Genomic DNA, 16,552 nt, shown 5'->3' on the forward strand with positions numbered 1-16,552 from the left:
AGCCAAAATAGGTCCATGATTATTTTTTAAATTCGTATGATTTGGTACGAATTCCTAAGTGCTTAAGATCCCGGATTGCATCTTCAATCAGCCACTGGGGTCTGGAGCAAAGTGAAGAAACATATACCAGTCTGCCTCTCTCAGAGATCTCTCACAGAGAAAGGACAGCCACATGCAGCTCTCTCTCTCACACTCTGGTAAAGGGCTGCGGCATCTATTTCTAAATTGCATTAATCAGCTAATTAAGAGAGACTTGATTATGTTAACAGGGTCACGTCAAGGATGTTTTGCTCCAGTTGCCTTTAATAACCCAGACACATAATACAGTAGCAAAGGACTGGTTTTGGAAGCCTTTCACTCATGCCCAGGCCAGTGAAAGATGCACTTGAGAGCAGTGGCTTTCAATAACGAGAGGGAGGCCATGCTAAGTTATTCATCAGCATTGGCCCTGAGAGGCACAAACCAAGCACAATTGTTTTATTTGCCCTGACCAATGCCAAGAGGGACAATTTAATTCAAGTCAATTACATCAAATCAAGACCCCTCCTGAAGAGGCAAAGTATTTTATGTCACTGGGGTCTAATATGCATGAATAAATATTTATAGAAATGGTGAAGAGCTCTCAGGCTTCACATCCTATTACTGCCCTATTATTATGTTAATATTGGAGTGACGGAGTTGCACTCATGTATCTACATTCATGGGTCAATGAGGAGAGATGAATCTGGTGCCACCTTGCCTTGTGTTTACTCAATAGAATAACCTGTGTTCCTATATCTGTACAAGCCCTATTTCTCTCCGGCACAAGCAGTTCAAGATTAAGAATATACTTACTGTATGCAGACTGTTTAAACAAGCATGCAATAGAGAACCAGAGAACGCTTAGCAAAGGCTCCATTTATTTATTCATACGTTAGAAAAGCCCCTTGAAGAGAGGAGTGTTTATTACGTAAGAGGCTGAGAGACAGGACGGCACCTGAGAGAGACTGTGCAACGTGACTGCAGCCTCACACAAGAACCTGAGCAGGTGGAGAGCTAAGAAAGAAAGGAGGAGAAGCAATGGAGAATGAGTGAGGGAGAGACAGAGATGCTGCCAAGATGTTGATGCTGGAAAGGCACACCTTGGGGTATCCTAGCGATATGAATACCATGTTGATGAAGGGTAACTGAAAACCTCAAGTGAGCACCAGGGAGGGTAACATTAGTCTGGAAAACAAAACACAGAACAGAGTCATGTAATAGGCCTCTCACATCATGCCCCTCTTTGTGAACCCACTGGAGGATGTTTAATTTATTTAATAGCCGCTGCTTTGACGGCACGGCAGGCGTTTGGTGTGGAAAAACAGAAGGCTGGGTCAAACACGTTAGGGCTAGGCCACTTTCCTCTCAGGCACAGGCATTATGGGATTTTTAAGAAGGAGAAGATCTGTACTATCACCCATCTGCTGAAATAGAATTGCAGTGAACAAAACGCCACCCAATAAGGATGTTATGTCTTTCATTTACTTTCTATTAAAAGTTGTCACTCACTCTCTGACACCAAGTGGAATCTTCAAACTACAGGCTGCACAGATACAAATACTGTACAATTTACAGGAAGACAAATTAGAGTAGAAAACCACATAATCTGCATATAAAGAGGTATTAAGGTCAGGGCCCAAACATTTTGCTCTGTGGTGTTTCTGGCCCATTCTTCTCCACCAAGGTCACAGACACTGACAAGTCAAATCAATGTGCTAAATGGGTCTATAAGAATGCATAAATACACTGAGATGTCTGTGTGTTTTCTATTTACAAAGCATTACATTTACATTTAAGTCATTTAGCAGACGCTCTTATCCAGAAGCCACTGATTGCATTCCTTGCCACTTTCCACCCCCATGCTGTTAAAAGATGTAACAAATCAAGTGCCTCGACCTCTGAGATAGAAGTCATAGGCATGTCATTATTTTTTATGCATGCCGACTCTGTAAGTGACAGTAACGCCAGTCTGACTATAGAATTGCTATGACAGGTTCATATACCTCTGCCACTCGTGACTATTCTCCTTTACCATTATAAAATGCAAATGTGATATCATCCCTTCTGCAAGAATATCCACATTCCAATGCATTGCTGAGCCTCTCTCTCACAGGAGCAGCAGCATACCACTCCAAGCTTTTCCATGGCTGTTGTAGCCGTTTCCTCTCCTGAAAAGGGAATTCATTGAGTTAGAGATATAAGATATAGACACATATTGGACTACGGTTTAGCTGTCAAAATGATTATATGAAGAAAAGGGAAGAGGGGGGAACAAGGTTCTCGGACTAGCTATTGTTGGTGAAAATGGCTCTTTCAGATTAAACATTTTATGACACCCTGGTTCCGCCTTTGTGAGGGACAATGACTGACCGAACACTGTGGCTCTGCCAGTTAACTGGGGTTTGGTTGCTCCTTGGTTGCTTAACTCTATTCAGGGGTAGATAGAGACAGTGAATGGTCTTTCTATTAATGCCAGTAGTGTGTATTGAATACATACATTATTGAATCCCTTGAGTTCCATCCAGCATGGTCGCATTGCGTAACATACATTTACTCTCATAGAACATGCTTTATTTTTATATCATAGGCAGCTTTTGAAGAAAAAGTTTACATATCTCACGTAATAAAAAGTCATTTTTGTCTTCCGTTTTGTTGAAAGTCACTTGTATCCATTTTCACAGGAAGGGATAGCATACATTATTAATGTTGGCATCATTCATCAATGAACACAGGAAGGTATCCCTATCCTATAACACCTCAACTGGAGGAAAATGCCACTAGAACACCTGCTGTCACTCACTTCCCAGGCCTTATCATTGACCATTGTGATGATTGGTCAATACAGACCCATGTAACTGCCGGGTTAACATCTACTTACAAGGTGGTCTTGAAACCATGCCACTATATCACCGAAAATTATCCCATGCTTTATCTTTTCCGAACCCTGTCACCTATGAAAATGTGAAACCTAGCTGAGCATTGTGAGGATGGTGAGTTGGCCATGTAACTGTTGACAGGAGGATTAACATAGGCTTACACAACAGATATCAACGATGAACCCATGACTCAGTGGGGTCCAGGCTATTGTGTTTCTTAATCCAAATCACTAATATACCACAGTTGATTTGATACCCAAATGAGCACAACAGCGCTGTGCGCAGCTAGCTTGATTTTAAACAACACTATACATCCAACACAATCTGACTATAACTATTATACAGCAAACTAAGAATCTTACACAGTCAAATCATAAATCACAGTGTGCACCTTATAAGATGAATCTGTTGTTTTCAGTCAGAAAGAGAGAACAACTCCTCCTAAAACCTGGGAAGAATATGTGAGTGAGAACAAAAATGTTTGAGAGAGTCAGTCATCTGATGTCTTGGTCTGTGTGATCCCAAAAACTGTGTGAACACAAAACCCCGCAAACAATGTGTTGAGAGTTCATTCCATGGGATTAGGTATCCTCAATATGCAGTGACCATACAAAATGTTTTTAAAAAGTTTACATCAAGTGAATATACCTACAGTATGTACAATAAAGTGTGATACATTTAATGAAAAGCATGTTGTGTAGCATAATTGGCAATGTTACACTAATGTAACAGTAAAAATCCAGCATATCTTGTTTGGACCCCATACGACGATCACACTGTAGTCATTCGTCTGACTGTCTTGGAGCCATCTCCACAGTGGTCAGTTGGGGCAGTACTCTCTCTGGTGGTTGGCAAGAAGTTACTGGAAGAGACAACATCTGGGATCTGGAATATAGAAAATGGGAATATTTTGTGACAGTTGAACTTTTGACCTTGTGCAAAGCTACTTGAAGGACAAGACAAGGAGAGTGTGGTTGCCATATCGTTCTCCCATCACCATTACTGATCATGCAACAACTCTGAACATTCCTTTGATCAATATTCCAATCAGTTACTGGTGTTATTTCTTAACAATCTTTATAAAACCATCTAAGAAGCTCCATTGGCTCATCAACATTGATGAACTAAAATCCAACATATTATTGACTAACTTTAATCTACATTTTGAACAGTCAGTTAGTTAGCCTGTTATCATATACAGTACAGTGGGTCTATTATGAGTAAATCATGGGCCCTGGTCAAAACTAGTGCACTCTATAGCGAATAGAATGCAATGCAGTCATTGAAAGTTAACTGTCCTCCGGCCAGGGGAGGACGATCTGGGCAGTCCCTGCAGTCCCCGTCAATGTGAGAGCCTGGGAGGTGTCAGGAACTCCGGCTGCAGTATGGAGACTGACTCTGCATTATTCAGCTGCAGTAAGTGGCCCTCTCTCCCTCTCCTTACCTTGTGAGCACTGATGGAGTTCATCTGGCTGTGGGTTTCCCCGGTGACGATGAGGTCACTGTGGCCAGCGTCTGTCGAGTGAGAAACAGGCATTTACCTGACCTGACATCCCCTCTGACCATTTCACTGTACCACACTGTGCTCAGGGGAGGAAGCACGGTACAGCGGCTCCAACATAGAACATGGCGTTATTATTACATCATAGTCAATTATAGCCTCTAATGCTGTTAGTAGCCTATAATACTTTTAACAAATTCTAAAAATCACAGATAAAATAGAATAGCCTATCCATTCTGATTTTCTATTCCTACCTACCTCACTGATCTCATTAGATGTTGAAGATAATGTGTCCTAATGAGGAACAGGGGTATTTGTCACCCTGACTCTCACCTGAGTGGCCCTCTGTGGTGTATCCCAGGTTGACCTCCCCCCCGGTCTCCTCGGCAACAGAGCTTCTCCCGCTTTTTGATTCGTCTATCCTGTGGAAACCAAGAGGAAAAGCCCAATGGAAAATATGACCTATTCCTACAGATTTCAGTCTCCTACAGCAGGAAAATGGTGTAACCTTGAAAGAAGCAACAGTTTTGTGAGCTTTATGTTGGTACTATAAATTGTTTTCTCTTGTGACTGCAGTGTACAGGCTATAGTGTTTATTTCCCCATTGTAATCTGCTGATACCTATGAAAAAATAAAGCCATTATAATTATCCAATTTATTTAGACTTAACAATTCTTCTGTCAGTGTGTTCACTGCTTCAATAGTAAAATAGTATCATTAGGGACATTAAAACTGCTGACAAATCTACTAGCTATGTTTGACCCTCCCTAGAGTATGCCGCACCAGTTTGGCACAGCTCCTTGACTCAAGCCCTCTCTGATCAAATCAAATCAAACTTGAGCGAATACAGAAGCATGCTTGCAGAATCATCCTTGGCACGGCATATGCCCTCACTTCATGAGAGAAGAGAGAAACTGTGCCTGGACTTCAAGTCCCCCTTCAGAGACTGATTACCTGCCTGCCGAGGACAAGTGTCAGGCAGCTCCACCAACAGTATACATTTACATTTACATTTACATTTAAGTCATTTAGCAGACGCTCTTATCCAGAGCGACTTACAAATTGGTGCATTCACCTTATGACATCCAGTGGAACAGCCACTTTACAATAGTGCATCTAAATCTTTTAAGGGGGGTGAGAAGGATTACTTTATCCTATCCTATACATCTGTATACATCTGCTTTCAATTCCACAGGCCAGGGCGTCGCACATTCCATACCTATGCAAATGAATTTGAGTCTCCTGAATGTACATATTGTCATGAATTTCACTTGTGAGTTCAACTTGGATGTGTTATCGTGTATGTATTGTTTTCTGTTTCATTGACTGCCATGTGGATATTTTTGAGTAAACTAGAGTTCCAGTCTTAATGTCGATGTTATAATCTAATAACCATCTAATGTTCCAAATTATTCTCAATTCTTTATTTAATTAACTATAAAATCCCAGTCTCTTCTCAGACACAAGGTAGACTCGGAGCCATATAAATACATGCCTTTGGGTAGACTTATTTACTGATTTATGCTGAGTCCCAGCAGTAAGTTGTGTAAAGGACTAATGGAATTTTGTATCAATAGGATGAGACTGTATTAGTTCCCTCTCACAAATGTTTTCCATAAATCGTTTTATGGATGGTTAGTCACGTCCTCGAAAGTAGCCACATTTGATCCTGGATCTTCATTCGTCAGCTCTCGCCAATAAAAATAAATATCTGTACCATTTCAAACACTGTATAATCCCACATCAACAAGCAGGTTGAGAGGTTAGAAATAATGGCACAAAGAGCATCAAACTCTCACCTTATTGCCTCCGGTAGGCTTGATTCTGAAAGACAACCAAATACAGAAAAATACATGTCATGATCTTATGTGATCTTACATTATGGCTATCATACAGGATTTTCACTGTCTCAATGCTCAATCTAGGCCTATACAGTAATCCTGACCTTGCTTGTGGTTGCATAGACCACAACATCATTTAGTTTGCTCAGTGTCTGAAGCTCCAAAATACATTCTTAGAAAAAAAGGTTCCAAAAGGGTTCTTCAGCTGTACCAGTAGGAGAACCCTTTTTGGTTCCAGGTAATAACCCATTTTGCTTTCAGGTAGAACCCTTTTGGGTTTCTTCAAATGGTTCTTCTATAGGGTGAATGAGTGTATAAGAGTGTATGACAGCTGTAAATGCAGCTTTCACTCGTTTTGGGCCAGCACACACTCACTGTAGCCTGAGGTCACTTTAGAAATGTTAGAGTGAAAGCCTGAGCTGATTGTTAATGAATATTATCACACAGCATCATTACCTTTCTTAGCCCAAGGTCCTGGCCAGAGAGAAAACAATTCTATAACAATGGTGGTACAGATGGTGCCGGCCCAGGAAAAGGATAAACCAGACTCTTTTACAGGAGGAGAAATTGCCTCGTCCTTTATTGTTTTAAACCCACACTGTTCAAAGTTATTAAGGTGAATATATTTCATCCACATTCTGTCTGAATAATTACAATGCATACATTACTCTTCAGTGTGTTGGATTAGTTCAGGGAGCAAGACTGACTTGGAGCCATGCCATTTTCTTAAATGGGAAAAATACTGATTATGTTGATTTGACGCTTTGCTGCCTGGGAATTACAATAAGGAAAGCAGCGGGAAAGGAACTGTACCAAATCAATGACAGTGAAAAGATACCAGACTATTGGGTGAATACTGTAAATGTACTTAAGAGGGCACACCTGCCTTATTAAGATAATCCTACAACTGCCAAATAACGGCCCTGATTTGCACTGGTCTGAAATCAGTTACAGGGATTAGAGCAGTCTAATGTATGACTCAGGGGCAAGTTTTGTTATCTCACACAACAGCCAGACGGCCGCCTCGTCGCCCACAACAACGATCACCTCTGAGATGGCTCTCCAGAAACTCCTCACCAACCATCTCTACTCCTAAAGCCGCCAAAGACTCACAAAACCTTCTAGTCACTGGTTGCTGGTAACCCAGAAAGACATTAATCCCAGGGGTATGAAGTTGAAGATTTTTGGGGGTCACTTCAGAGACATGTTTGTGGATTGTGGCCCCTATTAGAGTCATAATGAATCAGTCTTGGTATATGTATAACACCAGATCATAAGTCTGTTTGATGATAGACATAACTCGCAGATTATTCAACCTAGCAAATGAAAAATAAACTAAATATGATTGGCTAACTCCTGCCTAATGTAATTCTCACCCATATTCATGAGTCTGTCTACCTGTGTTGCTTAGTGACAGAATAACTGCATTTCCATAGAGTGACCACCAGGAGGTGCTGTGTCCAGTGTGTCTCTCCTGGACAACTATCTCTCCAGGGTAGTGCTCCTGTGTTTTATGGACAGGTGGGGGGTTAGGCCAAAGCCAGCACTTTAGACCTGGAGCATTCTGCTGACAGTTGAAGTTCTGTATGTGTTCAAAAATCCATGACCTTGCCGATGCAGGTGTGGGGCACACTGCAGAATCACTACGTGTGACAGCCTAACTCCTTCATTATACTTTAATCATTGTTCCTGTGGAGGAGGGGGGGGGTTGGACATTTTTCACTGAGCCGTATAAAAAGAAAAGAAAGGTGCTTACTTGCTCTTCTCCTCCGTATGTAACAGAGGACAATGCAGATGCTTAGCAGCAGGAGCAGGAGCACAGCAGACACGGAGGCTGTTACTGCCATTAGAACAGCGCAGTCGTCACATACATTCTCCACATCCACCTCTGCAACTAAAAAAATAAGGTAATTTATGAGGTTTAGTCCCAAAGAAGCTGAAAAATTGCATTATTCAATTAATGTTTTAATCAATAGACTATTATCAGGGTTTGCTGGCAGGGAGAGTGCCGTCTTTTGTTTACGCAAACCACAGAGGGGAAACTCAGTGAACGCAGCAAATCCTGCAGATCCCAATACTCTATTCATGTAGGATGACTTCAGAGAGATTGGGAACACTTTGCTCCACTTCAATGGTGATTAAAGCCTTGTGTCTATCCTGCAATGCCTTTCTTGTAATTTCTCTCATCACCAATAACAACTCCCCACCGTCTGCTTTCACTGATGAATATGTGGACATAGACAAACCCCAGCTCAGAGTAGAGAGAAAGAGTGAGAGCGAAAGAGAGTGTTTATGTTTCTCACCCACAGTCAGACGTACACTGCTGGCCTGGGGCGTGGGGAGGGCAGAGACAGAGGCTAGGCACTCCACATGAGAGCTCTCTGCTGCCTGGACGCTGAGGTTACTGGTCAGGTTGTAGAGCCCATCCACATCAACAGGCCCTTCAGTGCTGATGTTGTACTGACTCTGGTCCACCTCTCTGCCATTCACAAGCCAAGTCAGACTAGGCACTGGGTACCAGCCTACAGCCAGGCACTGGAACAGGATCTCTTCCCCCTTCAGCACAGTCACGTTCCCCCCTGTGATGGCCACATTACCCCTCTCTGGAAAGAAAATTGTAAATGTTTTGGAATACTGTATGTATGTTTTTTTTTACAGTTTACCAGGTCATTCTAGTCCATTGTGAGACTGATAGGGATTCTCCGATCGCAATTTACCTGCTCACTTATAGAGGCTTCTTACTCTTCCTAAATTATTAATTGTGTGCCTCAAGGTCTCAATTGGCTGATGGGAGAATGCCTCTTTCCCCTCTCAGACACTGGCAACCAAATAAGCCACTTAGACTGGGCGATATCGTCTGTGAAGTCTATTGTCTAGCAGAGTGAAAGGCAGACGGCGCAGCAGAGAATTGCTATAGATAGACGGATAATTACTGACGCTTTGTCGCTTTGTCTAACTGAATTACATTCAGGATCAAAGCTCTCAATGTTCTGTGCACAATGACGGCTCCCCCATTCGTCATAGGCTGCGCTTTCATATTTGATTTGGTGTCATATGCTCTAAGTTGATGTGTAACTTTGATTACACCGACTCCCCTATTGAAAAGGCTGTAAAAGGAATCTCAGCAGTGCAATAAAGTAATGGGGATCAGAAGAAGAAAGCAGCATCTCACTTCCATGGACTAATAAACTACTGCAACTAATTATGGATGGAAGATTGATCCATTTGAGGAGAAAAAGTCAGTGTCTCACAACATGAGGCTCCTCCCCCATCATTCCAATCTAAGTGATCTCTGAAATAAGGTTTCATAAGGTTTGTTCATCACACTAAGCCTAGCCATCTTAGACAGGCTTGGTGACTGTTCCCTGAGAAGATGCTGTGTTTTTTCAATAGGGCCCTCGGCAGGGAAAATGTAACTCTGAGGGATAGCATTTAATCTGGAAGAAGTATGGGCACTTTCTGCTCAGATTAGCAGTATTGTATGTTCCAACAGCACTAGTGGTTATGCATGTGTTTGTATGTGTGTCTGTGTGTGAATTTATTCTGATGAACATCCAATCACCAAAGGCATACTCTGATTTACACCAGTGGCCTCATCCTCGGCTCTAGCCCTTACAGCACATCCAGTTCATATTATATCAACCACATACAGACATATTGATTTGTTGAAGAGAAAATGTGTGTCTGCATGTGTGTGTGTGTGTGTGTGTGTGTGTGTGTGTGTGTGTGTGTGTGTGTGTGTGTGTGTGTGTGTGTGTGTGTGTGTGTGTGTGTGTGTGTGTGTGTGTGTGTGTGTGTGTGTGTGTGTGTGTGTGTGTGTGTGTGTGTGTGTGTGTGTGTGTGTGTGTGTGTGTGTGTGTGTGTGTATTCATGTACCGGTATGTCTGTTTGTTTGTGTGTCTGCAAGCAGTATGTGTGTATATGTTCTGTGTGGGCGTGTTCACATCACATTCATATTGGACAATTAGAACGGAGGGCTGAGGAGAGCAAAGGGCCCGTCTCCAGTGTAGATTTGTGGCTCTCTTCCGATGGTATATTTGGACCAACAGGCCACAAATCACCAGAAGAGTTGCTGACAGGTAACTGGAAATTGCCTAGATGCACAATTAATTCAAAGGCTCTGAGATCTTCTGCATCCCCACTGGAGGACTTGATCCACTATGCACTATTGTTAATGGGTAGTGGTTACATACACTGAGTATATAAAACATTAAGACCACCTGCTCCTTCTATGACATAGACTGACCAGGTGAATCTAGGTGAAAGCTATGATCCTTCTTGATGTCACTTGTTAAATCCACTTAAAATCAGTGTAGATGAAGGGGAGGAGACATTGATTGTTTATGTGTGCCATTTAGAAGGTGCCTGGGCAAGACAAAATATTGAAGTGCCTTTGAACGGGGTATGGTAGTAGGTGCCTTTGAACGGGGCATGGTAGTAGGTGCCAGACGCACTGGTTTGTGTCAAGAACTGCAACACTGTTGGATTTTTTCACACTCAACAGTTTCCCGTGTGTATCAAGAATGGTCCACCACCCAAAGGACATCCAGCCAACTTGACATAACTGTGGGAAGCATTGGAGTCAACATGGGCCAGTATTCTCTGTGGTAATTCTTTTCCATGCAGGGCATCCCCAGAAAACCCTCGGAAATGATTCACTGGAATACTTTTGGCTTGGAGAAATAACAATTTCAGCTAAATCTGAGGAGGAGCTCTGATTCTTATCCTGCCCTGACTTTTGAACACTATTCAATATTTGTGTTACTCAATCTCTCCACACCTTCACCCTTGTGGAACAGTCTATCTGCATGCTGTCAAACGTAGTGAAATCAGAGAAATTCACTGTGGTTACAGTGGCGCAAAGCACTGCATCAACGATAAGAAATTGAATAACGAAAAGGAAAACAGTAATGTCCTCAAGATCCAAATAAAAGTTCAAGAAGAGTATTTTTAGTCATTCATGAACTTGCTCCAAATATATCAACATAATATATCTGAACAAGATAACCAATAGTTCAAAGCACAGACAGTGATACTTTGAAAACCATGCCTGTCAAGGAAATCCATTATGTGAAACACCACCCTTATAACTTAGAAGATAACAGTGGTTTAAATCCTCCTAGTGGAACAAAATAATGGATACAGGGATAGAGGAAGAGGGGAAAAGAGAGAGAGATAGGAAAGGGGAAAGTGGGAAAGAGGGAAATAGGAAACGACAGATAGAGGGAAACAGGAAAAGATAGAGGGAAACAGGAAAATATAGAGGGAAACAGGGAGAGATAGAGGGAAACAGGGCGGGAGGGGGAAAGGGAGAGATAGAGGGAAACAGGGAGAGATAGAGGGAAACAGGAAAAGATAGAGGGAAACAGGAAAAGATAGAGGGAAACAGGGAGAGATAGAGGGAAACAGGGAGAGAGGGGGAAAGGGAGAGATAGAGGGAAACAGGGAGAGATAGAGGGAAACAGGAAAAGATAGAGGGAAACAGGAAAATATAGAGGGAAACAGGAAAAGATAGAGGGAAACAGGAAAATATAGAGGGAAACAGGAAAAGATAGAGGGAAACAGGGAGAGATAGAGGGAAACAGGGAGAGAGGGGGAAAGGGAGAGATAGAGGGAAACAGGAAAAGATAGAGGGAAACAGGGAGAGATAGAGGGAAACAGGGAGAGAGGGGGAAAGGGAGAGATAGAGGGAAACAGGAAAAGATAGAGGGAAACAGGGAGAGAGGGGAAAAGGGAGAGATAGAGGGAAACATGGAGAGATAGAGGGAAACAGGGAGAGATAGAGGGAAACAGGGAGAGATAGAGGGAAACAGGGAGAGAGGGGAAAAGGGAAAGGGGATACCTGGTCAGTTGTACAACTGAATGCGTTCAATCGAAATGTGTCACCCGCATTTAACCCAACCTCTGAATCAGAGAGGTGCTGGGGGCTGCCTTAATCGGCATTAACAAGTCGAGAAACCGTGATGGAGAAACATATGGAAAGAGAGATAAAGGGCGAAAAGGGAAACAGGGATAGAGGGAAACAGCAAAAGAAGAATAGAGCAATAGAGGAATACAAGGATAGAAGGAGGGCGTATCAGGTGAGGGATGACAGACTCAATCCTGGCTGGTATATCATTTGAATTATTTAACCTTTATTTAACTAGGCATGTCACTTAAGAACAAATTCTTATTTACAATGACAACCTACCCCGGCCAAACCCGGACGACAGTGTCCAAATTGTGAACCACCCTATGTGACTCCCAATCACAGCCGAATGTGATGCAGCCTGGATTTGAACCAGGTACTGCAGTGACGCGTTTTATAACTGGCGCTCAGGAAAGTGCCCTCCACCCTGTATTTATAACTATCCCAATCGATTTCCATCCCACACACTCCAACAATGTCATACAGCCCATCAAAACAGCTAATGCAGCAGTCTTCCTTTGAGACAGGCCCCAAATGAATTCCCTCCATTGATATACACCTGGATCGATATCCAACAACCAAATCAGCAGCTGTGAGAAAAACGAGAGAAAATCTACCTCGCGCATGAAACCCCAAACAAGTTCAAACAAAAGCTTTCAATTAAAAGAACAAGCCAATATGACTTAGGAATACATTGAGTTTTTGTCTCTAGGAGTGTGTGGGTGGCATCATCAAGGATAAGGTTAAACTTTTTGTTTATTCTGCTTTTCCTCTCCTAGTCAAGGTTAAATCCTTCCTTCATGTCTTCTTTCATTTTTTTATTTAACCTTTATTTAACTAGGCAAGTTAGTTAAGAAAAAAATCGTATTTACAATGATGGCCTACCCCGGCCAAACCCAGACGACGCTGGGCCAATTGTGCGCTTCCCTTTGGGACTCCCAATCATGGCCGGATGTGATTCAGCCTGGATTCTAACCAGGTACAGTAGTGACGCCTCTTGCACTGAGATGCCCCTGAATAGTGTTGCCACTGTTTTGTTTTCTTTGTGTGTGTATGCACGTGTACACGTGAGTGTGCGTACATGTGTGAGAGACAAGGAGAGAGAGAGAATCCAGAAGAAACTAAAATCTCACTTCACAGCTGCCTTTTGAAATACTCTCTTGAAAAACCTTTGCAGTACAGTAACTGTGGCTCCTTTGTTTCTCTGCCATACTAAATACTGTCAGCCAGCCAGTAGGCAGCCACCTCAAGGACAGCCGAATGAGAAAAGCACACAAACCTTGAACAAACAGATCGGCAGTTTGCCTCTGGATGTTTTGGAGGTCACAGGTCACCTGCCCCTGGTAGCTGCGCTGGACTCTATTCAGTGTCAATTCCCAGCTGGAGAGCTGATTGGTGGAGCAGTTAATGGCGTTCACATTGGGGTTGTTTGAGAGAATACCGTACTGGGCTGAGATGGTCAACACAGAGCCACCGTTGAGGATCCACACCATCACCTGCCAGGGCTCAGCTGTGCTGCAGATCAGTCGGGCCGTGTCACCTCGCAGCAAAGTGATGCTTCTGGGATTCAGCTGCATCTGGGAATTCAACACTAACAGGGACAGACAGAGACATGGGCGTCAGAAGCATGGTGGTCGGGGAATGTGGGTGACATTGGGGTGTTGTGATAAAATCATGATTGAGTTATATTAGAAACCAATGACACATTTCAGTGTTTGAATTCCACGGAATCACTCTCTGATATGGTATATGAGGTGTGACTGTCTTGGTTGATTGTGAGGCTGTTAGAAACAAGCACGATCTGACTAAGATTCATCCTCGAAAAAGCATTGCATAAAACTGACTCAAGAAGACTTTTGAAATGTGACCTACTCAAGCTTATCTCGATCTTTCTTACCCCAAATTTGCATATACATCTTTTGAATGCAGACAGAGGTAAAACATTAGTCACATGCTTGTCGGCTCCAGACAAACATGTTAAACCAGTGGGTCCAAATGAGGAGAGCGACTCAAAATCTGTGCCGAACTGTCCAGATGGCAAGCAGGATTTGGCTCAGGCAACCAGGATTTGCAGTGTAGAGTACAGACCAAAAGGACAATGTAAATTAGGGCCCATAGCAGCAGCAGGAAGCGAGTGGGCGTTCTCTAAGTAGCACTGCGCTGGGATGGGGAAACAAACACATTAACAGCTGAAGTGCCATGTTAGATTTAATAACCAACAAGACCGTGTACCTGGTTAAGAATAGATAGACTGTATAGTCTGCGAGGAGAAAAGCTCTGCTGTGAGACATTTACATTATTCTCCTTCTTTAGAAAAGTCGTCCCCCAATTGAATTTCAGTGGTGCATCACAACTTAATTCCATTGATAAAGGGAGGTGTAAAGGGGAAAATATTAATGGGTCTGGTGCAACTTTGGAATATTAAATAATACGCTCATTTCCAAGTAATCTGGGTGACGATTCAAGCTGTTTTTCCGCTTCAGAGAACGTTCTTCTCATAAATTGTTTGTGCAGTGCTAACTGTGTTAGCTGATATGGCCTGTGTGGAGTCATAAATGATGTATCCATTTGGGAAATTAGGTCTGAGAAATATCTAGGGCAGCTTATATAGCTCATACTTTTATGGGAGAATGAATGAAGGAATGAACATTTTCATGCTCTAATTTGAGATGGGATTCAGTGACACTCTTGTCCCTGACCACTATATCCTCCAACTAACAAGAAACACCACCAATTTGAGGAAATGAATTATGCAGAGCACATATATCATTAGGAAGTTAATTAGTGTGCCTGTGGGTTTAATATCAAGGGGTTCAATTGTCACGGTTTTCATATGGTGAAGGTGAGTCGGACCAAACTGCAGCTTGTCAATTGCGATCCATGTTTATTTAAACAACATAAACACGAACACTACAAAACAATAAATGAAAAGAAAACCGAAACCAGCCTATACATATGTCATCTAACATCAAACAAGGACATCAAGACACTCAGGACAATCACCCATAATACAACCAAAGAATATGGCTGCCTAAATATGGTTCCCAATCAGAGACAACGATAAACACCTGCTTGAGAACCACTTCAGACAGCCATAGACTTAACTAGAACACCCCACTAAGCTACAACCCCACTAAGCTACACACCACATACAAATACCCATGTCACACCCTGGCCTGACCAAATACATGAAGAAAAACACAAAATACTTCGACCAGGGTGTGACATCAATGATCAACCACATTGTGGTGGTTGTGGTGGTGGTGGGGGGGTAGACAGGCAAATGAGTGACTTCTGATATTAGAATCTAACCCAAGTGTAGTCCTTGTTGGTATGAGAGTCTCACCCTGAGTCACACAGGCCAGCAGTATCAAGGGGATGAGGTTGTCCATACTTTCCAGAGAACAGTCAAGCCATTGTTCCAAGCTGAAATGACACAGAGACAAGAGAGTGAGATAAAATACATTAATGAACATGTGTTGATGGTAAACCTTCATTCATTACAGAATGGATGTGGCAGTGTGTTACAGATACAACCATGCACACCATGTTGGCAGTCAAAGGCAGTAATCTTGATTGCTTTCTTTTCTAAATTGGCAGGAAAAACACAATTTATTTTGTGTAATGAATTTGTCATTCAAATGTACACATCTACTACCTCTGATTAAATGTACCAAAAATAAATCAAGGTGATTCAAGCTGTTTTTCCGCTTCAGAGAACGTTCTTCTCATATAAATAAAATGGACTTATCTCAAACAAGAAAAACACATCCCTAAAGTTTGTTCTCTAATCCTTAAGGTATAGTTTGAGAAGATACAATCTCAGTAAAATAGAGTAAGTCCCAAAAAATATACTGAAGAGATACACACCGATATGCACTATAACATTTGTATTGTGTAATCTCGATGCAACTTCTCAACCCTATATCTTGTAATAATTGTAGATATCCAATAAATCATCCCTTATATTATATCTTTATGGTAATATGCAATGTTTGTCCTCCTATTGTATATGCTAGATACCACAGAGCTGCTATATCCCACAGAAATATGTTGACTGGGTGAATTTATTGTTGAACAAAATACATATTTTTTTACAGTATCTATCTCACTTACCTCAGTGTGAGGATTTCTGACAGGTACTGCACCACAGGCTGTGAGAGGAGGAATGCTATTGATGATGCTTTTGATATTCCCTCTTGTGTGACGGTTGTGTACTGTAGCTACCATATCACCCAAAACCAGCCTGTTAAACATTACCACAGACGAATGGGAACTTTGCTCCCTGCCTCGAACAAATGGTGGCAAACATACATCATGACTCACTCCCACAGTCCCAGTGAGAACAATGCCATTGAAATTCCCCCAGTCTACAGAGGCTTCATGGCAGCTCCCCTCCCTCTTC

General features: G+C 42.3%; 1 protein-coding gene across 1 annotated transcript; it reads right to left on the reverse strand.

Moving 5' to 3' along the window:
* Positions 1-2,570: 2,570 nt before the first annotated feature.
* On the reverse strand, positions 2,571-16,478 carry igsf5b (immunoglobulin superfamily, member 5b). The gene is made up of 9 exons (XM_035792281.2): positions 16,264-16,478; positions 15,494-15,573; positions 13,427-13,738; positions 8,543-8,842; positions 7,996-8,133; positions 6,198-6,222; positions 4,732-4,820; positions 4,342-4,412; positions 2,571-3,782 (listed from the first exon to the last, which is right to left on the reverse strand). Exons 2-9 carry the CDS (start codon positions 15,537-15,539, stop codon positions 3,669-3,671), a joined length of 1,095 nt encoding a protein of 364 aa, XP_035648174.1. The 5' UTR covers positions 15,540-15,573; positions 16,264-16,478; the 3' UTR covers positions 2,571-3,668.
* Positions 16,479-16,552: the final 74 nt, after the last annotated feature.

Source organism: Oncorhynchus keta, chromosome 18, assembly GCF_023373465.1.
Source record: "Oncorhynchus keta strain PuntledgeMale-10-30-2019 chromosome 18, Oket_V2, whole genome shotgun sequence".
Lineage (NCBI taxonomy): Eukaryota > Metazoa > Chordata > Actinopteri > Salmoniformes > Salmonidae > Oncorhynchus > Oncorhynchus keta.

Excerpts from the sequence above, each read along its gene's own strand:
- igsf5b (XM_035792281.2), bottom strand. The coding sequence starts at position 15,539 with ATGGACAACCTCATCCCCTTGATACTGCTGGCCTGTGTGACTCAGG. Across the intron at positions 13,739-15,493 it reads GCTGGCCTGTGTGACTCAGG|TGTTGAATTCCCAGATGCAG; the intron begins GTGAGACTCTCA and ends TGTCCCTGTTAG. Across the intron at positions 3,783-4,341 it reads ACTCCATCAGTGCTCACAAG|ATCCCAGATGTTGTCTCTTC; the intron begins GTAAGGAGAGGG and ends TCTATATTCCAG.